General features: G+C 44.0%; 4 protein-coding genes across 5 annotated transcripts; 3 read left to right on the top strand and 1 right to left on the bottom strand.

Annotated features, from left to right (window-relative positions):
* Positions 1-21: 21 nt before the first annotated feature.
* Positions 22-4,862, top strand: tfip11 (tuftelin interacting protein 11). Of its 2 annotated transcripts, XM_084550901.1 has the most exons (15): positions 22-243; positions 502-709; positions 808-976; positions 1,082-1,238; positions 1,345-1,472; positions 1,583-1,744; positions 1,910-2,101; positions 2,268-2,447; positions 2,564-2,698; positions 2,797-2,900; positions 3,035-3,203; positions 3,351-3,594; positions 3,702-3,844; positions 3,956-4,121; positions 4,259-4,862. In XM_084550901.1, the coding sequence occupies exons 2-15, from the start codon at positions 504-506 to the stop codon at positions 4,603-4,605; spliced, it is 2,502 nt and encodes an 833-aa protein (XP_084407027.1). In that variant the 5' UTR covers positions 22-243; positions 502-503; the 3' UTR covers positions 4,606-4,862. The 2 variants fall into 2 exon arrangements, with proteins under 2 accessions (XP_084407027.1, XP_084407028.1); XM_084550902.1 differs by having other exon boundaries at positions 22-709.
* Positions 4,863-4,977: 115 nt separating this feature from the next.
* Positions 4,978-12,219, top strand: thoc5 (THO complex 5). The gene is made up of 20 exons (XM_084552450.1): positions 4,978-5,171; positions 5,439-5,542; positions 6,801-6,944; positions 7,105-7,218; positions 7,547-7,644; positions 7,908-8,054; positions 8,162-8,276; positions 8,448-8,580; positions 8,685-8,762; positions 8,854-8,897; positions 9,466-9,565; positions 10,368-10,476; positions 10,560-10,661; positions 10,762-10,858; positions 10,949-11,060; positions 11,147-11,250; positions 11,330-11,417; positions 11,512-11,627; positions 11,750-11,940; positions 12,048-12,219. Exons 2-20 carry the CDS (start codon positions 5,444-5,446, stop codon positions 12,109-12,111), a joined length of 2,055 nt encoding a protein of 684 aa, XP_084408576.1. The 5' UTR covers positions 4,978-5,171; positions 5,439-5,443; the 3' UTR covers positions 12,112-12,219.
* A 2,382-nt stretch (positions 12,220-14,601) lies between these two features.
* Positions 14,602-18,815, bottom strand: LOC311492531 (uncharacterized protein; the record flags this gene model as incomplete). The annotated part of the gene is made up of 4 exons (XM_084550821.1): positions 17,689-18,815; positions 16,282-16,481; positions 16,042-16,166; positions 14,602-15,961 (listed from the first exon to the last, which is right to left on the bottom strand). Exons 1-4 carry the CDS (start codon positions 18,554-18,556, stop codon positions 14,602-14,604), a joined length of 2,553 nt encoding a protein of 850 aa, XP_084406947.1. The 5' UTR covers positions 18,557-18,815.
* A 1,470-nt stretch (positions 18,816-20,285) lies between these two features.
* fancg (FA complementation group G) lies at positions 20,286-25,374 on the top strand. Its single transcript, XM_084551500.1, has 14 exons — positions 20,286-21,045; positions 21,512-21,611; positions 21,717-21,842; positions 21,961-22,133; positions 22,242-22,395; positions 22,522-22,652; positions 22,728-22,874; positions 23,091-23,251; positions 23,398-23,464; positions 23,571-23,893; positions 23,977-24,017; positions 24,117-24,290; positions 24,414-24,528; positions 24,780-25,374. The coding sequence occupies exons 1-14, from the start codon at positions 20,965-20,967 to the stop codon at positions 24,871-24,873; spliced, it is 1,887 nt and encodes a 628-aa protein (XP_084407626.1). The 5' UTR covers positions 20,286-20,964; the 3' UTR covers positions 24,874-25,374.
* The last annotated feature ends 52 nt before the right edge of the window (positions 25,375-25,426 follow it).

Genomic DNA, 25,426 nt, shown 5'->3' with positions numbered 1-25,426 from the left:
TTCTTTAAAATGTTGTCTCCATTAACTACCATGAAATTAAACAACAACAAACTGTAAGGGAACGATAAACATAACGGTTGGTAATATTTGGAAGGAGCGCGGAACCTTTTTGGTAGAACACCACCTTACCCCGGAAGTGCTTGTGTTTTCGTGTGTTTAACGAAGACGTTAGCTGGATTACCTCTGATTACTACTCCATAAAAAGGATGTATAATTAATCTCAAATCTTAAACAAAGCTTCAGGTATGTTGGATAAAATTGATTTTTCATTTCCCCCCTTCACGTAACTTTCTTTATACAAATCGAGCACTTTATTTTACATTAGCCAGCTAATGCTAGCTTTTGCTAGTTAGCGTACGCATTTTACCTGACATTTCAGCCACAGTTCGCGGTTTGCATCAACACATAGTGTTTATGGTCAAGGAGATGATTGTAGTCTATAATCTGCTTTCCTTTGCTCTGCTTTAACCGGCCGGTGATTTTGTTATTTAAAATTTTCAGACATGTCTATGTCCCACCTGTACGGGCGAAGAGATGAAGAGGAGGAAGGTGTGGAGATTGAGAGCTTTGAGGTGACAGACTGGGACCTGGCCAATGAGTTCAACCCAGACCGCCGCAGATTCAGGCAGACCAAGGAGCAGGCCACCTATGGCATCTGGGCTGACAGAGATTCAGACGAAGATGAGAGGCCCAGCTTTGGTGGCAAGAAGTAAAACTTGTGTATTTTGTTGCCTCAATGCTCAATTTAAATCTTAACAAGTAGCAGCGTAACAGGTTAATTGTATATGTTTTTTTTTTTTTGGTTAGATCTAAAGACTACAGTGCTCCAGTGAACTTTGTGAGTGCCGGTCTGCGTAAGACTGCAGCTGAGGAGAAGCAGCAGCAAAAAGGAGAAGGAGACTCTGATGAATCTGATGAGGATGCTCCTGCAGCACCTCCCCCTCCTCGTGGCACTGCACCTAAAAAGCTTCAGATGGTAAGTTTGTGCTGTGTGTGCATTTTCTACCTATGGCAGAGTAATTCCTCACAGGCAAATTAAGGTACAACAATCTCATTCATCCAAAATGTGTCATTTTGCCAGGGTAATTTCCGAGGGAATCAATCGCAGAGATTTGCAGGTGGCATACAGTCTGGAAAAGGCATTGGTAACTGGGAGAAGCACACGAGGGGAATTGGGCAAAAACTTCTGCAGAAAATGGGCTACCAACCAGGAAAAGGCCTGGGCAAAAATGCTCAAGGTGGGTGGACTATTTTATTATTGAGACTGTTTTTAATGCAGTATGCGTGTATTATAGGAACAATGAAGCAGATATTCTTTAATATATCACTCTGCCATTGCTGCAGGTATTGTAAACCCCATTGAAGCAAAAGTTCGTAAAGGAAAGGGAGCTGTCGGTGCTTATGGCAATGAGCGAACCCAGCAGAGCCTTCAGGACTTTCCTGTGGTTGACTCAGAAGAAGAGGAGGAAAAGGTACAAAAAATCATCTTTTTCCCTTTTTTCCATCTAAACCACTGTTTTTGATGATTATCTGGCAGGAATTTTATTGTCATTACTTTTATTCTTAATTTCTGCCTGTGTAGGAGTTTCAGAAGGAACTAGGCCAGTGGCGTAAGGATCCTGCAGGCCCAGCTGGAAAGAAGAAACCCAAGTACTCCTACAGAACTGCAGATGAGCTGAAGGCTAAAGGCAAAGTGGCGGGGAGGAGCACAGCTGCATCCGCTGGAGAGCTGGCTCAAGTCAAGGTTTGTCTTGCTCCTTTGCTCCTGCCTCATAGGAACTTTATGACACACGCCTGGCTGCACTATTCTGACTGGCTTCAGGACGTTAATTGTAACAGTATATATTATATACAAAACTATTTTTGTTTTTGAATCTCATTTACCCCGTATGTCTCTTCCTGTTTCAAGGTTATAGATATGACTGGAAGAGAGCAAAAGGTTTACTACAGTTACAGTCAGATGTCCAACAAGCACAGCGTTCCTGATGAAGGCCCACCAAGCATGTCCACTCGGGATCAGAAGGGAACAAGCTTTGCTCTTCCTGAGCTTGAACATAACCTACAGCTGCTGATAGACCTTACAGAACAGGACATATTACAGGTATATAGAATGCAAAATATGGCTACTAGAGGGACCAATGAATAATTGTTAATAGATCAGAAACCTGAGGTTGTTTTATGATTTTCTACAATATATCTGTGTACCACTTTGTTACTTCTACCATGTACTGACTTGCTTCTGTTTCTTCATATCAACCCTTCTATAGTCTGCCAGACGTCTGCAACACGAAAAAGATGTAGTTGTGTCTCTGAGCCACGAGTCAATAGCATTGCAGAGCAGACTGGATGCAGAGCAAGATTCCATCCAGAAAATGGAAGCCGTACTGTCACTGGTTGAGCGTTTTCCTTCTGGGGAGACGGCACCGGGGGAGGGACCCACCCTGCAGGTCCATATACAACAAACCCACTGACTAACTACAGTTATCTGAGTTTTTCAGTTTATTAGTTCTGGGTTTTCATAGTCAAATAAGTAATTTGGAACACTTCCCTTCTCTTTGTTCAGGAGTGTGCCCGGATATTCGAGACCTTACAAACTGATTATTATGAAGAGTACAAGACAATGGGCTTGTCAGACCTGGCTGTAGCTGTTGTTCATCCGTTACTCAAAGAGAAACTTCGTTCCTGGGACCCGCTGAAGGTATGCCTTTGTAGTTATCTTCTTTTGAGGTAACTACATACTCGTTAATGTGTGAAAAACATTACTAACCAAACGATATTGTTCTTTGATTATTTCAGGACAGCTCTTACTGTCTGGAAGACATCGGTCAGTGGAGAGCAATCCTTGAATCCCGAGACTACCACTCCAGTGGTCCAGATTCAAATATGGATCCTTACCACAGGTCATTTTAAACACACACACACATATATATTAATCTTTGCTCATGGTTTACGAGAATACATTGCACAGGCTTGGTATACAGGCTGTGTTTCACTGAATATTTTTGAAATGTGTGTTGTGTCTTTCTTGCGGCAGACTATTATGGGAAGTGTGGATCCCAGTGATGCGACCTTGTGTGTCAAACTGGCAGCCTCGTATGGTTGGGCCAATGGTGGACTGTGTAGAAGTGTGGGCACCTCTTCTGCCGTCGTGGATCCTGGATCACATGTTGGAGCAGCTGATTTTACCTCGACTACAGCGAGAGGCAAGTCAGATAAAGAGAAACTTGCATTTTTACCCCTTTTACTAGTGAAAAATTGCTTATCAGTAGTGGCCTGGTTTAATGCTCTAATGACATCAAAAGCATGTTTCTTACCTGTAAATCTTTTACTTTGCTTTTCTTGTTTAATAGGTGGATAGCTGGAACCCTTTAACTGACACAGTGCCTATCCACTCCTGGATCCACCCTTGGCTGCCTCTGCTCCAATCACGTCTAGAGCCTCTTTACCCACCAATTAGGAGCAAACTATCCAACGCCTTGCAGAGGTGGCATCCCAGCGACACCTCAGCCCGCCTCATCTTGCAGCCATGGAAAGACGTTTTCACACCAGGTGCATGGGAGGCGTTCATGGTGAAAAACATCATCCCTAAACTAGGTATGGATGAAAACGTACTTCCCTACAGTCTCTCCACAGTTTGTCACTTTATCAACTACTTATTTTGATTTTTTTTTTCATGTGATGGCTCCTGTTTCTCTCCACAGCTTTGTGTCTTGAAGAGCTGGTTATCAACCCTCACCAGCAGCAGATGGAGCCATTTCACTGGGTGATGGACTGGGAGGGCATGCTGTCCCCCTCCAGCCTTGTGTCTCTGCTGGACAAAAACTTCTTTCCAAAATGGTTGCAGGTCAGTGAATATACTTTCAGTGAGAAGTATGAGCGTATTGCTCATTGTATATTCAGTATTTATTCAATTAAATCTTTATGCGTGTTTGTGTGTGTGTTTTGGTGATTACAGGTCCTGTGCTCATGGCTGAGTAACAGTCCTAACTATGAGGAAATCACGAAATGGTACCTTGGCTGGAAAAATATGTTCAGTGACGTCTTGTTGGCGCAGCCCGTCATTAAAGAGAAATTCAATGAGGCTTTGGACATCATGAACCGTGCAGTGTCTTCAGGCATGGGTTGGTACTACACACGCTGTCTGGGGTTATTTTGTAAATGCATGAAGATTATAGGACAGACTTGCTTTAGAAGTATGATAATAAAGCCCCTGAGCACTTTTTCCTCTCCTGTAATACTCTCTTTTTCGTATCTACAGGTGGATACATGCAACCTGGTGCAAGGGAGAATATTGCTTATCTCACACAGACAGAGAGAAGGAAAGACTTCCAGTATGAAGCTTTGCAGGAGCGCAGGGATGCTGAGAGTGTGTCCCACAGAGGCACAGGCACTGGTGTGCCAACTAACTTTAAAGATCTCATCCAGACCAAGGCAGAGGAGAACAACATTGTCTTCATGCCCTTGGTGGCCAAACGGCACGAGGGAAAGCAGCTGTACACCTTTGGGCGCATTGTCATCTACATAGACAGAGGGGTTGTGTTCGTGCAAGGAGAGAAGACTTGGGTGCCCACATCTTTGCAGAGTCTGATAGATATGGCGAAGTGAGCGAGTCGTCGGTTTGCCGAGTCTAAAAAGAGAAAGGGCAGAGCACATTTTTATGTAACTTCCGTATATTGAAACTTTGTCATATGTCTTTCTAAATGTGTAAAATGTCTGAAATTGTGAATAAATAATTTTTTGAATGGGTGTTATCTACTTTGTTTCTGATCAGAGCTGAACTGTGAATAAAAACGTCTATTTGTACAGTTATTGTGCAAATATTGCTTACAATATAGTGCTAACTGTACCTTTAGATTTATGTACATATTTAGTGCATATTAATGTTTACTTACAAACGTGATTTTAAAATAATTTCCTTTCTGTTTAAGTATCTGTAATTTACATTTGGAGTGCATTTTCACCGTCGTCCACACATCTATCTGAGGTTTCAACTTGTAACACCACCGATATCCGGATGGTGGCGGTGTAACATCTCCAGGTAGTCGGAGGTTTTTGGCCTAGCAGAGCTTCCGTAACCGGTGGAAGTCGGCGCTTTGTGGTCCAGGTCTCGTCTCCTGTGTGTGAATTTCTTAACGGTTTAATACTTTCAGACCAGTTTTGTCACCAAGGAGGTATGTGGATATTTATGCATGTGTCACTGAAACCTCAGTATGTCGCCAGTTTAGTGTCTGTGATGAGGAATCTGCCGTTATTAGTCGATAAGCTCACGTTTATTAGTCAACGAGCTAGCTTATCTTAGCTACCGAATGCTACAATGCTAACGTTAGCTAGCGCGCTAACGAAGCGGTATTGGTGACTTTTACTGTAATTAGTGCCTTCCTTTTATGGGGTTCCCTAAGCTCTGTGTTCAGTCTGTTGTGTTCATGTTTTTAATCCAGTTTCGATGTCGTCGGACGCCCTGAAGAAGCGGAAGTCAAAGGTTGTCCGCAGTGAAGGAGGAACCCCAGAGATGAAGCGAGGACGCGGAGAAGGGGACCCGCAGGTAAGAGAGGAAGGGGTCGCAGTCTGTAGTGAGTACTCTAATCTAGTGAGATACTAATGTAAACAAGTTTAAATAGGTACATTTTACAAAAAAGATATGCTTTCAATATCTAGATTTGTTTTAGAATAAAGAGGCTTCAAATCCAAGCATTTAGATGTGTTTTGGTTTCTTAAATAATAAACATTCACAAAGATCCTGAATCTACCTACATTTTAACATATAAGGTTACAGAGTCAAACATTGATTATTTATGAGTTTGTTAAATAATAAACATCTTACAAGTAATATAGCATTCAACAGGACCTTTAAACTCCAGCCCCTCCAATAACGAGATCCATTGCATTAATTACAATCTGAGTAAATACTGTAATGTAGGCCTTGTTAATGAAGGTGTTATTATCTTATAATTATTGTATTACCTCCTGTTGAATTCTAAAAATGAATCTAAAATCTAAAAATGAACAAATAGTTTAAATCTGTTTTAGTGAGCTGACTGAACGTCCACATATGACATAAATGCACCATTTGAGAAATACTAGGCTCTTGGTTTTTAAGCAGTGTGTATTTGAGTGACTTTGAGTGACAGTGGCTAGATTTTGATGTGTAAACATTTGGGTGGGATCATTTCTAAAACTGCAGCTCTTGTTGCAAAAGTGGTTCAAAGGTTTAACTAGTGACAGGGTCAAGGACAGCCAAGGTTAGTTTATGCACGTGGGCAGCAAAGGCTTGTAGCTCAAGTTGCTGAAAAAGTTCCTGCTGGTTCTTATTTGAAGGTGTCAGAACACACAGTTCATCACAGTGTTTTTTTTTTTTTTATATGGGCCTGCATAGCTGCATAGCTGCAGACCCCGCAGGGTGCCCATGCTGACCTGTGCCGTTTCTATAAGGATGTGCTTATTCTGCAACATTGTTCAGGTGGTAGTGGTAAATGCCAGGACTCGCATCGAAAAATCACATCGTAATGAGATCTTCAACTTTCAATTCACTTTAGTGTTTTGGTGGTTTTAGTGTTAGATACCTATCTAACTAATCGGTTAGATTAGCACTAAATTAGTATAATGAATGTGTATGTTATATATCAGAATATAGTAATGCAGTATGTAAGACGGAAGTTTGAGTTCAGAGTTATGAACTCACATGTCACCACAGCTTTGACTTTTCTCTTGGACATCTCACAGTAGACAAAAAAGTGTGATCAAGTTTAAACAACATCATCAGGAGAATGTGTATATTGACTTAGTTTTTTTTTTCCCCCCAGGATGTACGCGTATATAGTGAGGAGGTGGAACTGGAGAGCAGGGACCCTGAACAGGATTACGCGCAGTACAAAGAGTCATGTGAGAGTTTGGCCACACTCATGGGTGAGATCCAGGAGCTTAAAGCCAGCGGGGCCAAGGAAGGGGTAAGAATCACACCAACAAAGTCTACTGTCACTATAAATGGATTACATTTTCACTGATAATGTATATCTAGATTAAATCAATTGTTAAAGTGCACAGCAGTAATCTCAACATTCATCTTCTCCACAACAACGATGCTTAACTAGGTTTGTTTCTTCTCAGAATGTGGAGGTCGAGCAGAAACGTATGCAAGGCTGCATTCACTTCATGAATTTGAAAAAGCTCAACCGCCTGGCTCATATGCGACTAAAGAAAGGCAGAGACCAGACACATGAGGTAATTCCCTCAAACTCCCAAATACTATATATGTGATATTGAAAGAAATACCAGTTTAGGTTAAGCTCTATTCCAGTCTTTTACCAAGAAATACCGCCCCCTGTTCTTTTTTTGTGCTGATCACAAAAGGAAAACTGAGCACTTTCCTCCTTTTAACGCTAACTGCCGTAGCTGCCACTGTCAGCAAATAGAGTTTATGTCCCCGGGTTTGTTTGTTTGTTGTTCAGAATTTATTAAAATGGCAATCTTGCTTATTGATCTGTGTTGTGACTGATATACTGTATATTTTATACCAGCTTTACCAGTGTTTTATTTTTCATCCTCACAGGCAAAGCAAAAAGTCGATGTGCTGCATCTTCAGTTACAAAACCTGCTGTATGAGGTTATGCATCTTCAGAAGGAGATCAGCAAGTGTCTGGAGTTCAAGTTAGTACATTCTTTCTTTTTTTTATTATTTTGCTCACTTGAAATTATAGTGTAACATTAGAGCAGAACTTATCTTTCCTTTTAATTGAACAAATTACAAAATGCGTAGAAATGATTACCTTGATTCTATTTGAGAATCTAGTAGAGTCAGTAAATATGAACTTAATACTCTGACTTCCTTGATCCAATGGTGATGTTTCATATGCAGATTTTTCTTAAAGTATGGTTTCACAGTAGTTATTATATTATTTGTCTTGTTGCAGGTCTAAGCACGAAGAAATAGACCTAGTGAGTGAAGAAGAGTTTTACCAGGAGGCACCGCAGGACATTTCCAGGCCTCACCTGACAAAAAGTGATCCGCACCAACTCACGCTGGCGCGACTGGACTGGGAGCTGGAACAGAGAAAGAGGTGTGAAACCTGCATGCAACGAAGTGCACTTGAACCTTGTTGTATAAAAAAAAATTCTGTCTTGATCTTTGGGGAGCAGTTGTTAAACATTTTTCGGCGGCATATAGGTTGGCAGAGAAGTACAAGGAGTCCCAGGCCTCAAAGGAAACAATTCAGAAGAGCATTGAGGTGAAGAAGGAGCATCTGTCAAGCTTGCAGCCAGGACTCAATGCCATCATGCAGGTATAATAACTATCAATGGTGCCATCTCATACATTTTTTAAAAGGAGCACAGTGTCACTCTGTTTTTGTTCCACTCTCAGCAGCTTGGGACGTAACTTACTTGAGGTGAAGACTTAAATAAATACTGCGCCGTCAGCTAACACTGTTTCTTCTTCTTTTCTTCTGTCACAGGCCTCAATCCCAGTGCAGGAGTACCTGTCCATGCCCTATGAACAGACTCAGAAACAGACTGAGGTCGCCCGCCACCTGCCTCCACCTCTCTATGTCCTGTTTGTTCAAGCAAATGCCTATGGCCAGGCCTGTGGTGAGTAATCATTCGAGAGAACACAATTCTTAAAGACAAGATTGAGTATGTGTTGTGGGATGCAAGTTGGGATCATCAGCAATATATTTTGGTTTCTATTTCAGACAAGAACCTGAGTGTCTCAATCAGAGGTGATGTGGAGGAAGCCAAGGCCCTTTCCAAACCTCCAGAAGATTCTCAGGGTGTGCAAACTTTACGATACACCAGTTTGTTTCTCTCTTATAATCATTCACCAACAAAAATATGGAATTAAGTTTCCTTTCCCCTTTTTAGACGATGAAAGTGATTCAGATGCAGAAGAGGAGCAAGAGAAAACGGTGAGTCTCCGGGCCTCCATTTGGTCCAGAAAACTACACACACACACACACACACACACACACAGCGAGGTCACTGAGTTCAGTTCTTAATACACCAGTCTCTGCAATAGACAAATGACTGCTACCGTAATCTCTGGCTGTCACACATAGTGGTCTGGAGAGGGTTGGGGAGCTGCTGCTATCGACCGGTTCCGGCCTCCAGACTGCCGGTGGGGGGGGCTAAGTGACTGTAAACTGATCCCACCTCTGGCCTGCACATTCAACACCAAACCAGTGCTCATTTCTGTTGTCATGACAACTTGCTGTCAAGATGTTTCTTGTGGTGATTCTAAATAACTGATATGGGGGGATATATATATATATATATATATATATATATATATCATATGTCTGATGCCCTTTTCTTTGTCAGTCTTTTACATTAGCCCTTGACTTGAATATTATGCTTTTATCTTTAATTGTAGAGGCCAACAATGCTATGTCACTGTCCTGTTCCTGTAAGAAGTTGCTGTTTTTTTTCTTTCTTTTCATCTCCTGACGTCATTGCTTTTTATTGTCTGTTTGATAGAAGAGAAGACGACCCACTACAGGTGGCCAACTGGATGACAAAAGACGAGAGATGTTGAAAAGGCACCCTCTGTCTCTTGGCTTGGACCTAAAGTGTAAAGGTAACTCCCTCTGTTAACGTGATGTACGAAATAGGCCTGTTCATTTTGTGAAAGATTTGAACAGTGTGTGTACGCCCAAATATTTACACCCCTTCTGTGTTAACATTCCTTGTAATCTGATATGTCTATATACTGTTCAGTACAGTAACTCTACACCTGTCAGATAGTATGACAGCAAGTAAGCTTGACCCGCTCTGCTATGACATGACACCCAATTGACCCTCTTGTTCCCTCTGCTGGCGATGATAGGAATATAGTGACAGATTATAGGGAGATCTGCATTGCAGGCGTAACTCTACCTAAAGAGGGGGAGGAGGGATGGGTGGGAGACGCTTGCAGCATTGTAGGTCTGCAGCACCTACAACATCTCGTAAGCATATTTTCTCATCGCCGGCCTTTCTGTGAATTTTGCGTTTGTTTCTAGCGCCTCCCCTCCCACCCCCCACCCCCCACCCCCCAGCTATCTTCACTGCTGCCAGCTGCAGCAGTCCTTTTATTGCAGTAAAAGCAAAACGTGAGCAGCGTATGTGTGAGTGAGTGACGATGTGTCACTGAGTTCACTGTGACTGCAGGGTGTGGAGCATGAAAGAAGACCATCAGCATAGTATGCGTCCCCTGGGTGCTGCTAGCTGCCGTCGTGACCACACCCTTAAACTGCACTCTAATCCACTGCAGTGTAAAATAAACTCAGGGGGGTGATCTCTGAGAGGATTAATAAAAAGAGGGAGGGGTAGAGACGCTATTAAATTAAGATAGCAATGAGTTACTTCATCGCCGTGTGTTATCTGCTTTGCCTCTGCAGATGGCAGCATGCTCCATCTCTTCTTCTACTACCTGATGAATCTGAACATTATGACAGTGAAGACCAAGGTCTCCACCTCCACAGACCTCAGCGCAGCCATCAGCGCGGGGTATGTGTATGAACGTTGAACGTTTGAATCGGTCTGTGTCCTTGAGGGACCAAAAGAAAATCTAACGATTCCTTCTTTTTCAGGGAGCTGCTGAAATCAGACACTCTCCTCAGCTGCCTCTACACCAACGACCTGGGACGGGAAACACCCAATCCAGCAAATCGCTACCAGTTTGATAAAGTCGGGTAAGGATTCAGATAATTAGAGTAAAAAGCATGGTGTTTACTAGATCATCACATTTAATTGAACAAATTTCAGTCGTATTAAGCCACAATTTCTCTATAGGATTTTGTCCTTTCTGGATTATGTGGAGGAGCTCGGCCACCCCTATATGTGGGTTCAGAACCTCGGAGGACTACAGTTTCCTAGTGATGCTTTAGAGGTGGGTTTTCTAGTCGAGCATCATCCCAGTCGAGCATCGATGGTGTATGTTACAAATGTAAATTGTTGGTTCGTGTTCCTGTTTTTGCAGAGCGTGCGCGTGGCCAGTACTCTGAGCGCCAGCCACATGGAGAACACTATGAAGCTGCTGAGAGGACGAGTCCAGTCCCGCTTGGCTTTGCACAAACAGTTCGCCTCTTTAGGTACATTGTTTGTTTACAACTTGGCACATTAAATACTCTTAATGGACAGATTGTACATTTTAAGTTGTTTGTCGTCCTTTCCTCAGAGCACAGCATCATCCCGGTCTCCAGTGAGTGTCAGCAGCTGTTTCCTGCCAAGATCATCTCCCGTTTAGCTCGCTGGACCACTATCAGTCACCAGGAGTACATGGTATGAGAAGACAGATAAAATTATTCAGAAATACTCCTGATGCAGCAGGACTCACCGTGATATTTCTCTTCCTCTAAAGGATCTGACATATACACGTCATGTGACGGATGCTGGTCTGGCAAAGGAGACAGATCTGTATTTCATGGGAGTTATCGAAAGAGGCACAGGTAAATTCTTGAATCACCGTCAGAATAATTAAGTGTTGTACATTATTTGATTTGAAATAGGTTTTTAGAAACAACTTGCCTGTATTCCTTTCAGCTCACCTCCACGCTGCAGTTGTGCTGAGTCCTCGTTACCCAGAGATCTCTCCTCTTTTCTCGCTCTGCCTCAGCTGGAAAGGAGAGCGCAGTGGACGCACTGATGACAACCTCCGAGTATGAACATTTGAATAATGCTCATTCGTATCCCAGAAGCTTGCTTAAGCTCAATTAATGACTAGCTCTGTTTCTGAATCCACTATTTCCCATGCTCTAACTTTTTTTTACGTCTGTTTCAGGCCATGGAGAGTGAAATCAATGTGTTCAAAAATGAACTCCAGGGCCCGCGTCCTGGACACCAGCTCTTGACCAATCAGATGTCTCGCCTGTGTGTCTGCCTGGATGTGTATTTGGAGACGGAAAGACAAGATGACAGCGTGGAAGGACCACGAGAGTTCCCCCGTGAAAAGATGTGCTTGCGCACTGTCAGGTACACATTTAAGGAAAATTAATAGTGGACGTTTCAAATACAGCACATTTGGTCAAAGAACCACTGAATAGATTCACCTCTGACATCTCTCATCTCTTTGAATTCAGGGGTCCAAACCGTCTGAAGCCGTTCAAGTACAACCATCCTCAGGGTTTCTTCAGTCATCGCTAAACCTGTGTGTGTATATATATATTGTACAACTCTCTCGAGCTCAACTTTGTGACTCTTTGTCGTTTTTAAGTCTTCATACCAGTGTGAAAATAAAACATTTTCTTGTTATTTTCTTGACTGAGCGTGTATTGGGTGTTTGTTTCTTCTGTTGTGTGCAGGAATACATTTAATACATATTTCCCTGCTTCATCCCCTTACCCCCCTGTCTACCTTCACCTCTCAGGGCTATTTATAGGTCTCGTCTGAGCTAGCTGATTATTATGCTATTGAGGTTCAGTGCTGGAGCAAGCTGAGTCATTTCCACTGAGAATCATTGAACAGGATATTTGCTCTATTGTTTGCAGTTATCCTTTGAACTCTCATTTATCATCCTGGCTTTGGTAAAAAAACAAAAGAAGGTTATTAATTTGGATACAGATGAGTCTATCAAGGATTACTCTCATTTTATGACTGGCTTGCCGCACAAGTCTTACTTTTCTTTTTGCACATTGCAGCTAAAATCCAGCAGGGTGTAACCTCATCGATGTGTTGGTGAGGAAGTGTGTAATTACAAGGAAGAAGGGGCTGTTGTATATCTTTGAGACAAGCCCACTGGTGGTGATTACTATTTGAATTGTGAGTCTTAATGGATTTTCTCTCAGCGGTGGAAACGGTGCTGTAGTCAGGGCGTTTTCACCGCTCTGATCAGTTTACTTCTTAAAGGGCAAAATAAGAAACTAAAACTAAATGAATTAAATAAAACACAAGGATCCCAGATACCTTGTTCTTGTGTGTCATGCTGAACGCCTCCTGGCTCTTTGTAAATCTAAATCTTAAAATGACAGGACATGTGAACCAGCCCCTTCTCCTGTTTAATAATTTATATCAGCTGATTTCAGTCTATTGCTCTCTCTGGAGCTCATTGGTCTGTCTGTCTGATTTTTTATTTATAAATGCCAAATACAAAATACTACTGGGACACGGTGACCGGAGTAAAGGTAATTTAGAAGTTCCACCTTTTGTGGTTTGTGACACAGCTGCTGATCCCATTAACACAAAGCCATCAATCAGATGCAGTGACACTGGGTTTAAAGGGGAATACTGAAATCCTGCCAGGAGAGAAAAAAAACTTTCAATGTCAGCCAAGGTGTCGTATTATACCGATAAAATTGAAGGTTTGTCAGTGATATAAAATGAATCTGCTTTTTGATAGACTTTAGTAGTCTGATAATGAGGAATGATATCTGTCAATGTACTGACATGTAAATCTTATTAATACTTTAGCTGCACTATTTCTATTAAAGATTGTAGAAATCTATGAAAAGCTCAAATGCGGCTGCAAGTCATGACCAAAGCTGACAGTGAGGATTAATGTTTCCTCATTAATCTTGTCCGGTTTCAAAGTGAAGGCTTGTTCTTTAGTAATCTTAATCCTTCTCGTGACACCGGAGCCATTATACATCAGATATGATGTTAATTAGGAGCTAATAATACTCAGATAAACATGGGAGTTGTGGCTGGATTGTGAAGGTGCGATCCTGTCGGGAGGATAAGCCGGGGAGCCGAGTCTGTTCATGTGCAAGCGAGCCGCGCTGCTCCTGATTAATACATCGTGGTCTGTGGGATGTGAGGAAGGGTGCGGTGGCTGCTGAGGGTGGGCACAGCTCCCCCTCTCCTCAGCCGCAATGCAGTGCAAGCAACTCGTGGCATTTACCTTTTGGCCTCGAACCTTCCACAATTACACTTCAGAAATCTTCTCTGAAGGTTAACACGCCACACATTTTCATGCAGGGTCAACACATTAAGAAAACCTCACAGAGCCTCTTGTGTTTGATTTTTTTTTTTTTCCATTCTTTATTTACTGTTTCATATTGCATATTCTCAGCAGTTTATACATAGCACAGTCATCATTGTCCTTGCATTGCAGACTAGAAGAGTGAGACTCTGCAGCTCACCTGTCGGGAGAAGCTGCATTAAGGTGCACAAACAAGCAAAATTCAAGTCTTTCTTTACTATCTGTAAATATAATATAGACGTTTGTATCTCCTTAAATATACATTTTTATATTCAGTGTCTGTCACAAACTTTAGCTTGACATTATTTTGACATCTCTACCCTTGAAGGCTTGAGAGGGTCCAGCAGGACGCTGCTGTGCCCGTCAGCGGGATTCAGTTTAAATGCACTTGTTATTTATTAAGGGCAGTTGTCACATTCAGATAAAGAGTTTAGAGCATTCTGCATTCACTACAGTCATACATCAGAAGCATCGTGGGGGTGTAATGGCCATACTTAGGGAGCAAGGGGTTATTTGCTACAGAAATCACTATTGCTTACATACTGTTGTCTGCTTAGCTGTGGACATGAATTTGTCCATGTGCACTACTGGGTACACCCAGCTCCTTTCTCCTGCTCTTAACCCTCTGTTTGCCTTTCCATTACTTCCCTCTCTCAGAGTTCTTTGGCATCTCCACCTACTCCTCTCCTCTAGCCTTGAAATGCAGAATTTCAAGCTTACTTCTTTGCCTCCTTGCTTTCCTTTGACTCAGTGCCAGAAGATTTCTCAACTTTCTCCGTCTTTGCTCCCTCCTTCACCTCCTTACTCTCTTCTTTACTGGTCTCCTTTTTGTCCTCTGGCTTCTTCTCCTCCTTCTTGCTCTCTGTTTTCTCGGGCTCGGCCTTAGGAGCAGGCTTCTCCTCCGGCTTCTTCTCCTCCTTCTTGCTCTCCGCTTTCTCGGGCTCAGCCTTAGGAGCAGGCTTCTCCTCCGCCTTCTTCTCCTCCTTCTTGCTCTCTGCTTTCTCAGGCTCTGCCTTGGGTGCAGGCTTCTCCTCCGGCTTCTTCTCCTCCTTCTTGCTCTCTGCTTTCTCAGGCTCTGCTTTCGGAGCTGGCTTTGCGTCGGGCTCTGCCTTTTCCGATTTCGGAGCAGAGGGCTTCTCCTCCTTAGCGGGTGGAGCAGTCTCTTTAGGCTCAGGCTTGGGGGCAGGTTTCTCCTCAGCGGCCTTGCTGGTAGGTGTCGGTTTTGAGGCTTCATCCTTTTTGGGTGCTTCCTCTGCTTTGCTCTCTTTCTTGGTATCGGGTTTCTCTTCCTTCTCTGGCTCCTTCTCCTTGGGCTCTTGCTTCTTCTCCTCCTTCACGGGCTGCTCTTTCTCCTTCTTTTCCTCCTTGACGGGCTCGGGCTTCTCCTCTTTCTTCTCCTCTTTAGGGGTGTCTTTGGCAGCAGCAGGCTTGGCCTCCTCTTTCTCTGGAGACTTTGGTTCGGGGCTTTTGGGAGGAGGTGATTTTGGTTCAGGGGATTTTGACACAGGGGACTTAGACTCATCTCCTGCGGGGGATTTGACCGCAGGAGACTTAGCAGGTGATTTGGGCATGGGGGATTTGGATGCTGGTGATTTGGATTCTGGTGATTTAGATTCTGGTGATTTGGCCACAGGAGATTTAGGCTGAGGGGATTTTGAAGGAGGGGTTGCGGCTTTTTCTGGAGATTTGGACTTCTCTTCTTCCTCCCCTGCCTCCTCTTCCTCCTCTTTCTCCTCTTTCTCCTCTCCCTCTTCCTCCTTCTCCTCCTCTCCCTTTTCTTCTTCCTTCTCTCCCTCTCCCTCTCCTTCTTCCTCCTTTTCTTCACCTTCCTCACCTTCTCCCTCCTCCTCTTTGGTTTCCTCCTCTTCTTCCTCTCCTGCTTCTTCTTTCTCCTCCTCCTCTTCCTCCTCCTCTGTGACCTCAGTCACCTGGGTCTCATCTGTCTGCTCCTCCAAGATGACTGTATCAGAGATCTCCTCTCCTTTAACTTTCAAGTGGGCGGAAGACAACCTGCTTTCCATGTAGGAGTATGGGCTGCCGCCTGCAAAGCGGTTCTCCTCTCCTTCCAGTAACTTCCTGTTTCGAAGATGGCATCAATAAAAGTGTTAATAACATCTGACATAAGGCAACCAAGGAATCGGTTTAATGATACCAACCTGTAAGCAGCAATCTCAATATCTAGAGCCATCTTAACATTCAGCAGCTCCTGGTAGTCTTTCAGCTGGCTGGCCATCTCCCATTTGGTGGTTTTCAGCTCGTTGTCCAGCTGATTGATGGTCTCCTGTGAATTCAAAAACATGGAGACCAAACAGATCAGATATCACCCTGAGTGGATAAGTTGATAAGTGGAATAAATATGCATGTCTGGTTTCCCCGTGTCCGCGCTGATCTCTTGCCTGTAGTGAGCTGAGATCATCCTGGTGTCTGTCCTCACTCTCTATACGCTGCCTCTCTAGCGACTCCTTGGTTCCTCGGAGAGTCTCCAGCTCGATAGTGCGGTTCTGGAGCTGGCGACGGTACTCTGCGATCTCATCCTGGCTTCCACGGATTGCATCCTGGTTAGACCTCGCAGCGTCAGACAGGCGCTCCATGCGCACTGAAGGAAATGCAGACAACAGTAGGTGTAACATGTAGAAGTGGCTCGAATAAATGAGATATTTTGCTGTGTCACACCACTGACTTTCCTGCAGCCTGTGTGTGACGAAGAACAGAATTTTAAGATTCAGGATGCATAAGCACAGACTGGACCTTATGTTTTCAATCGTGAGACATTTGACCAGTCCTGCCTTAGAGGGCAGACAGTCCCTGTGGGAGCCTGAGTAACCTTGACACCATCCATCTGTCAGTCAGTGGTCTGACTCAGCTCCCTCCCTCTTCCAAGCATGAATGAGCTGCTGCTGCAGTCAGCTGGACTCAGAGAAGGTCATTCTGTTTGCACCTTTTATATCAGGTCAGCAGGTAAGTGTACTGCAAGAGTTTAGGCATAGACCATTAAGTCCTGTGACATGCCATTAAACTTATTGTGCACAAGAAACCCTTCTTGGCCTTCATAGTTGACAGCGGTGTGTTTGTGTAGTACGGCAAAGGTCAGCAGCTCTGTGCTCATCTCAGCTGACGTCTCAGTTACCGCTTTGCTTCCATAAACCTTCCCATCATATCTCTATGTACAGGTTACTTTGAAGTCCTGTCCTGAGTTAAGAGGAGGTGACCGGATGTGGCATTGCCTCCTGTCTACCTGACAGACACAGTGACCTTGAACAGAGCTGTTCTATTTGCGGAGGTTCAATGTTGAGATCCATCAACGCAGCGAACGGAGTAATACACTGCTCTCAAGAACACACCCACTGTTACCTACAGCAGAGTGCAAATTAATCACAGCCTCCTCTCTACGTGCATCTCACGTCTGCAGCAAAAAAGATCATTCTGCGGCAACAGGGCAGTCACAGAAAAGACTGTAACTAAACTAGAGGGAATATTATTTAAATCTGCCACATTGTATATTAGTAGTATATTATATTATATATATATATATTACAAGTATATTATAAATTCGGTGGCTTGGTGGGATGAAGGTTATAAACATCAAATATAACTAGAGGATCTAGTTAACAGTCTCATATCAGAAAGTAAATGTGTTCCTGAGTAACATACTGCAAGCCACTGGTACTCCACCTTAAGTCACGGTCTGGCTACTGTTCCAACCCAAACGACTGGACAGTTCAGCACCATGGACAGAGAACGATCACTATTTTACGCACGGGAAAGTTTGCGCACTTTTTAGAAACTTCCATTCCTCAACTCACCTTTGAACCATTCCTCGGCGTGGGTTGAGCTCTTGGATGCGTGACTATCCAGCTGGGATCGGATCTCTCGCAGTGCGCTGGTGACGTCCGCCTTGATCGAGTCCCGCATATCGAAGCTCACCTGCGCGCCCTGAATCTGCGCCAGGAGCTCGGCCACTTCTTCCTCGTGGTTCTTCTTCAGGAAAACGGCCTCCTCCTCCAGGGCGCGGAGCTTCTTGTCCAGCTCCAGACGTGTCAGCCGGCACTCCTCAACATACTTCTTCATGGCGCGGGCGGCAGCCTCCAACTCTTCCCGGTTCCGCGCCTCATCCTCCAGCCTGACCCGCAGGTGCTGGATGTCGTCTTCCAGGTGCTCGTGCTCTAGGGCAGCGCGGGCCTTCTCTCCGGTCAGCTGCTGCAGGAGACCCCTCAGGTCAGCCAGCTCTCGCTCGTAGTGCTCACCGACGGATGCACGTCCTGCCTGGCTCTGCCGCAGAGCTTCCGCTTCTGCCTCCAGGTTGCGGTTGTGCATCTCCAAGTTGCGCACCTTGTCGATGTAGCCGGCGAAGCGGTCGTTCAGAGCCTGCAGGATCTCTTTCTCGCTCTTCCTCGTCTTGTCTCCGTTGAATGTCTCCATGCTGTCCAGGGTGGACGGCTGGCTGTAGGTGAGGCGGCGGCGCTGGGAGTGAAATCCGCTGGAGGACACAGAGACGGGCCGAGCCTTGCGGTACGAGCCCGGGCCCATGTAGTGGTGTTCTACCGTGAAACTCATGTTGGCTGAGCCGGAGGAGAACTGACTGCAGTAGGAGGGAGAGCGCTGTGCTTTTATAGGCGGGAGGGAAAACTCACTAGTCAGCAGCAGGACACACTCTTTTTTAAAGAGACACATTTTCTCCAGAAACTACTGCAAGCGTAGGAATACTTATGGTCACTCTGATCAGTAGCTGTAGCATCTTGCTGATGAATATTTTAATTCAAGGTGTATTTTGTTCATACAACACACACATATCACACGATGTTTTCAAGCATCACTTCTTTATGCTTAACACCGGGAAAAATTAAAACATTAATAATTTTAGGCCTAGGTTTGCATTTGTCGGTTACCAAGTGTCTTTACAAACTTCCCTCATAAATAAAGATTTTATTTTTTTGTGCAAGTTGTGAACATGTCTCTATGTTTTGGGTATCCTGAGGCTAAGGTCCATGTGAACAGAGTGTGTGGGTGTTCAGTGTGTTCTGCTGATGCTCTCTGTAGCTACACTGCTGCAGTGTGAGTTTGCAGATCCACACCTTGCCCCCTGGGACTCAACTCAACTGCTGGGCCATTGACATACCCCCCCCCCCTCCTTTACTGCACACACGAACACACAAACGAGGTTAAAAATAAAACTCCTGAAGATGAATTAATTTCCAGATGTGCAGATCTGGTTGCAGGCCAAGCATGACATGGCAACAGCGACAGCATGAACACAAACGTTACGATGTGTGCACATCAGGATGCTACGATGATACAGCATTCAAAAAAACAAACGAACTGAGCTGTCTCTGCTGATCTACAGGATTGTCTGGTCTGAAAAGAGGACCAGGCCTGAAGAGCACATGCAGCACCTATTGATTACAAATTCAGGGTGAGTGAGTTTACTCTGCATTCCTCAAAAGGAGAAAGGAGAACAGCGTATATGCATAATCCCTGATGCCTACGTTAAAGCACCAGCACATATAGTCATTTCTCTTCATCAGCCAGTCTTTGTCACTGTAAACATGAGTGTTGTCCCCTTAGTGGTGTCCATGGGACTGTGTGACACCTAAGCCCTTAGTATACCCTCCATCAGTTGTGTCACATTTATTTAAGGTTGCAAATGTGTTAAAAGAATGAGGGATTGTGAGCATCTTGCTTCTCGTCTAACATGGTTGTGGGGGCTTAAGGGCATGTGGGATCGAAATAACATGCAACCCACCCCCTCCCTCCACTGTCTTCATGTTTTATAAATGAGGATATTGCAGCAGAGTAGGCAGAATTCGGCTCATATTCAATGCTTCTGCAAGACCATGTCATTTGAATGCACCATTAAGAAACCAAGTCAAGATGAAATAGATGGTCATTTTCCACAGAGTTTGTGTTAAAGTGTATAAGCAAGTCATGTGGCTCAAAAACAGATGAAATGGTTAAATCCTCCACTGTATGTGGAACTAAATTTATTTTACAAATAGCCAGTACCCTCACATAGGGCACACAGTCCATCACTAGTATATGGAAGAGGAGGATTTATGTCACTGTTAAGCAACATAATCTGTGAATTCTTCACAGTCAAATCTTAAATTGAAAGTTTATTTGCCGTGGAAATGACACTGACAGCACCAGGAAGAGAGGAGGATCTTGCCTTGCGACCTTGTCCTTGAAAGAATAGATAGAGAGGCAGAGCGAGACAGATGCAGAGATGGAAAATAGCAGGATCGATACAAAGGAAAATGTCAGGAAATAGTGAAATCTTTCCCAGGAGAATGATATCTTGTGTGCCTGCATGCCTGTGCAGCTGAGGGTGCAGTGACTGCAGGAGCTTCCCTAGAAAAAGCAAGCTTCCCTTGTTTTTTTTTTTCTTCCATATTGGTATATTTAGACCTTTCAGTGATTTGAGACAGCGGAATAAAGGAAGAACTGGGAGGCTGTGATGAAGGCAGACCGTGGTGATCTCAAACATTAGGGAACAAGATGATGCATCGATGGAGGGATGACAGAGGCACATAGACGGGAGGAGAAGAGTGGAACTGGATGAGAAAAGAGGGAGTCACCTTGGGAGGGTCATCCAGAAAAATGGCTGTCCTGGCACTCTCAAGGATGACTCAGCTGTATTGTCAATTAAGGCCTTGAATTGCATTAGCTTTCTGTGGGCTTGTATGTGTGCGAGCGTGCATGTGATATCATGACACTATGGACAGTGCTGACTCTTTTTTCCCCCTTATTTTTCACACATAATCAGGCAAAGTACATACAGGGCTTGTAACTGTGAAAGTGTCTGTGTGATATATAACAAACGGCTGTGTAGTTCTTAACAGTTTTGTGGTTGTGACAAATCCAGAGATTGAAGTTTCTAGAAGAACAGCTGGACTTGGCTCGGTCACAGCACCCCCTGCTGGACAGATAAAGCACTGTTGGTTGTCGCTGCCAGATCTGTCCACAGGGGGCAGCAGAGCCCCGCTGTGTCAGAGCGAGCCAATGTTTACTTCCGGTGTTAGCGCCTGCCTGACAGACGAGGGAAAGTTCAAACAAAACATCGCTTTTTGCAAAACAGCAATGCAATGTCATATAAAGTGTGTCAGCCGCTTTCTTTATCAGATAGGTGGATTCAAGAAAACAACGAGTTAGTGAACAAATTAAAGGTAGGTAGCATTACCCAGCGAGCGGAATAGATTAAGAGACCAGGAACATCATAGTGTTGGGTTTCATGTATTGATTTTATTTGGTTGGACAGTGAAAACTATTAGCAGAGGTAGAAGACGTATTCATATCTGTGGCAATACGGCCGTCAAAAAAGTATTTAAAGAAAAGTGCACTTGTGTACTTCTTTAATGGCTCTTCTTCAGAAAGTTAATTTATTACACTGCATTATGTCGTGGAATATTATTACAGATGTGTAATCTGTGTAAACGTGTAATCTGTACCTACAAAGTGACTTGCAGTTATATCTAATAAATGTATTTATGTTAAGGTAACCGTATTTCCCTTTAAATTGTAGTGAAGTATTAATGTGAAGTAGCATTACATTTAAACACTAAAATAAAGTATAAATATGTGAAAACTGTTATTGCCTGAATGTTGCAAACACTGTTACATTGATTGCTTCAGGAGCAAGAGGGACGACGAGATGCCTCGAGTCCAGACCACAACCAGACCCACCTGAGATGGTGTTCCTCTGAGTTTCACAAGCTTTTAATGAAAATACAAGGTGGCCCATTTCCTTCATAACACTAAGGGATAATTTTTGATGGCAGGGAGCTTTATGCGTATTCTGTCTCTCCCCTCCTCCTTAACCCGTGTCCCTCTTCTGCAGGTATCCCCCCCCATGCAGATCACACTCAGTTGGAGCTGGCCGTGGCGTACAATGCCTGCATGTGCTCTACTGCTCTGTCTCAGTTTTCAGAAGCTGAGCTGCTCCTCACAAAAGCCACAGAGAGAGGTGAGCCTCTGTGGTGATTGATGGCAAAACTATAGATGTAGAAATGCAGGAACTAGTGCCATAAGTCTAACTTTGTGATAGTCTGAAGGATTTTACGGATGGCTCTTATTCCTTGCAGTTCTACAGGTGACAGGAGGTGACCCTGGTACTTCAGACCAACTTGTGTGCTGGAGAGCAGTTCTCAAATCAGTGGGAAACACAGCTTTGCATACTCGTGTGTTGAATCTTCTCTGTCTGCAGTGGGCAATATGGCTGGCCACCTGCCAGTTGAAAACTGTACAGCAATTTCAGGTAAGAGTATGCTTTAAGAGAGTTTTTGCACCTTTTTCTGTGGCTTAAATGAAGTCTCAAGCATAAAGTTCATTTGGCCATAGTATTACGACTATACTTGTGATGCAGGAGGAGATGTCGTCTCTGTCTGAGACACTATGTGATGGAGTTGGGGATGACAACAGCAACAAAGCAAAGAGAAAGTTCTCAATCATTCCACTGTTGGTGATGGACACAAGAAGGCTTATTGAATTGTTGCAGATCTGCACTGCCATTGTTCAGGGTCAGCAACACTTGTGTGTTTTTTCTGAATGCATTTTGCAGTGCCAGTGACAGTTTGTTGTGTCGAGACTATAATCTTGTAAGAAGCCATTCTAAATAAATACTCCACTCTGTTTTTTTAAATAAGGTGCGGAAAGGCTGAATGAGGGTCAGAGCTCGGAGGCGCTGTGTGATCTGCAGGCAGCCTCCACCCTGCCAGCTCCCAGAGCTCTAGTAGCATACACACACTTCCTCTCTGGCTCCTGCCTTGCTCATATGGTACACACTCGCATACAAATAAAGAAGTAGCATGTTTTAGCCCTTGCATCTAAGAGTGTTTGCATTTGTCTCCAGAGCCGCCCTCAGATGGCACTGCAGTGTTACAGGAAAGCACTGGAGACGGACTCCAGTTGTGTATGTGCTCTCTACCAGAGCATGCTCATCTACAGGCAGATGGGAAACACGCAGGCTGAGATACAAGCTCTTCGCTTACTGCAATCAGTGAGTAACACATATACGCAGTACTTGCATAAATATGAGAGAATGATGCCAGCTGCTTGTAAAATTGTTCTCAACATTTGTCATGTAGATAAATAATTATTGTTGTTAAAGATAGTCCCTGCACATATTTATATTTTTAAGTTAACAAAGTTATTTTGGTCACTGACACATTTAAGTGCCTGCATGCTGAAACATGAAACCTCTCTTGTCCCACAGACATTGATGTTGCCCTCCGCTGCAGAGCCTACTCTGGCTGGTTCCCATCTCCTCTCCCCGTCCCTACTCCTCAGCAGCCAATCACTGAGCAGCCTGCTTTCAGTTCCGTCTACCCTCAGTGTCCTTCACAGTCTGGCCCTCAAGTGTGTCCGCCATGGCAGGTGAGAAGAGCAGCAGGGGGTCTTGGAATCTCTGTAACTCTCTTCTACTGGCATCTGTCCTGTACTCAAAACAGAACATGTAGAGGAAAATATTAAACACAGTGCACATGACAGTTAATAAATGAGTGTTGCTGCTTTTTCTACAGGGTGTCAGAAGGGGTTGAACATTATCTAGACCTGCTGGCTGCTCTTCACTCAGAAGACCAACATGAAGTAAGAGTGAAAATGACGACAGACATGCAAGATAATTTATTAAATCCATATTTGTGAGGATTCATAATGTATTCCCTGGGAATTCACTGACATGTGTTTGTCTCAGTTTCAGGTGCATGCAGAGGCCTCTACCCTTCCCAGGTTACCAGAGCTTTACCTGGAGGCTGGCGCTGCCTTGCTCATGGCTCGGCGGCCTGCAGATTGTATGGCGCTCTGCAATGAAGTCATCAGCTCGACACTGGAGCTGCTGCCAGAGAAAGTGGTGCTGGAAGAGCCAGAGGAGCGTATTGGGGCTGAGTCCAGTGATGTGAGTGCAGGTAGTGAAGATAGGGTGGCGATGCTGCTCTGGGCAGCAGCTGCCTACCTCCTCCAAGGTCACTGCCATACTCACCTGAAGGACTGGAAACAAGCTGTGACTCACTACACAAGGTCTATGACATGAAATTAGCTTTATTTCTGTCGTCAATTTTTGTGATTGTAACAAACATGTAAGCTTGTATTCTGTATTACAGGTGTATCAACCTGCTGGTGAAGGTACGCTTTAAAAGCAGTGGTGAGTACTTTAATAATTTTTCTCATGCATTGGAGAGACTGTCCATATTTACATATGTTCCAGCTTCTGTTATTTTGTGCATTTTATGGTCAATTACAGGTTTCCAAGCACACATCCCCAGCGCAGATACGTATGTCAAACAGGGGGGAAATCTCTGTATCCTCCAAAGACTGAAGGGGCTTTCACTAGCTGGTAGAGGCATCAGCTTCACCCAGACGGACCAGCTGAAAGAGGCTCTCAGAGACCTCCAGCTAAGCCAACAGGCCTTCCCAGGTACTCACGTCACAGCTACAACTTAACAATGTGTATAGCAAACCCTGAACCTATGTTTAACATCTATATGATACTCTGTTACAGTAAAATAAGTCACGATGATGTATGTATGTGCTGTCTCAGAGAGTGTGGATGCAGGGCTGTGGAGTGGTGAGGTGCTGTGGAGGCTTGGCAGGAGGCGGGAGGCGGCAGCTTGTTGGGAAAAAGCCTGGAGCCTGGCCACTGAATCCTTAGTAGAGTGAGAGACTGTTGTTATTATTTTTCCTCCTCCACTACATTTGTGGCTCCATGCTGTGCAGTATGTCATACACTTAAGCATATAAATGCATGTGTGAGGCACTGGGATGTAATTTTACAAACCACACTCAACGAGATGGTCACAAACACGTTTGACCACGCACTGAGCACAGATGCACAACCCACTAAAGCATTGATCTGTCTTGTCTCTCATGCTGCACACTAACTGTCTGCCTGCCTTTTGTGTTGCAGGAGTCTCCCTGTGTACTTACAGGAACCTCAGTCTGGCCCTTTGTTGGACTCCACGGAGCTGCGCCGCAGAATCCATGAACTTGGTCCTGTGTAGTCAGCTTGCAGACAAAAGAAGAATGCCCTGACACTTAATGAACGGGATCAACTTTCTCTGGCCTATGAAATGAAAACCACACCCACAACAAACATGTATCAACTAGGACAGTCAAATAAAGCATATTGTGTATTATGTATTTTATTCATTAAAAACGCTGAACGATTACTGTGACATATCGAGTGTGAACTGTTTTGCAGGGAAGAAAAACTGTATTTTACGGTGATAGACTTATTTTAATTTAAAGTACATTACTTACTACTTCTCAAGATACAATAAACTGACTGGCATCAGAATATGTGTTTATACAGCTTTTTAAATAAACGTTATCTTTAAATAAAAACACTAAGATTAAGTAGCTTCCTCCCCGTTAAGAAACGATTCTTGTGTTTTTGCGATTCTTTAATATCAACGCGGTAAACGCTGATTTGACGACTGGGTTTTGCCGATAGGCCAATAAGACAAAAGTTGATGAAAATAGTAACGGCCATCTCATTTGTAAGTGGCTGAAGTTTCTCAGTAGCCTCGGTGACGACAACCTGGGAGTATTTCG

The sequence above is a fragment of the Chelon labrosus genome, assembly GCF_963514085.1.
Source record: "Chelon labrosus genome assembly, chromosome: 9".
Classification (NCBI taxonomy): Eukaryota; Metazoa; Chordata; class Actinopteri; order Mugiliformes; family Mugilidae; genus Chelon; species Chelon labrosus.
Note: the sequence above shows the minus strand (reverse complement) of the source record. Positions and strands in the feature narration are given on the sequence as shown.

What these genes read in the sequence shown, in the direction of transcription:
- tfip11 (XM_084550901.1), top strand. Translation starts at nt 504, where the DNA reads ATGTCTATGTCCCACCTGTACGGGCGAAGAGATGAAGAGGAGGAAGGT. An exon ending in AATATGGATCCTTACCACAG is followed by an intron (nt 2,901 to 3,034) that starts GTCATTTTAAAC and finishes TTCTTGCGGCAG; the next exon opens with ACTATTATGGGAAGTGTGGA. An exon ending in AAACATCATCCCTAAACTAG is followed by an intron (nt 3,595 to 3,701) that starts GTATGGATGAAA and finishes TTCTCTCCACAG; the next exon opens with CTTTGTGTCTTGAAGAGCTG.
- thoc5 (XM_084552450.1), top strand. Translation starts at nt 5,444, where the DNA reads ATGTCGTCGGACGCCCTGAAGAAGCGGAAGTCAAAGGTTGTCCGCAGT. An exon ending in GCAGAGACCAGACACATGAG is followed by an intron (nt 7,219 to 7,546) that starts GTAATTCCCTCA and finishes TCATCCTCACAG; the next exon opens with GCAAAGCAAAAAGTCGATGT. An exon ending in AGCAAGTGTCTGGAGTTCAA is followed by an intron (nt 7,645 to 7,907) that starts GTTAGTACATTC and finishes GTCTTGTTGCAG; the next exon opens with GTCTAAGCACGAAGAAATAG.
- fancg (XM_084551500.1), top strand. Translation starts at nt 20,965, where the DNA reads ATGTCATATAAAGTGTGTCAGCCGCTTTCTTTATCAGATAGGTGGATT. An exon ending in AAGTGTGTCCGCCATGGCAG is followed by an intron (nt 23,252 to 23,397) that starts GTGAGAAGAGCA and finishes CTTTTTCTACAG; the next exon opens with GGTGTCAGAAGGGGTTGAAC. An exon ending in GCTGTGACTCACTACACAAG is followed by an intron (nt 23,894 to 23,976) that starts GTCTATGACATG and finishes TCTGTATTACAG; the next exon opens with GTGTATCAACCTGCTGGTGA.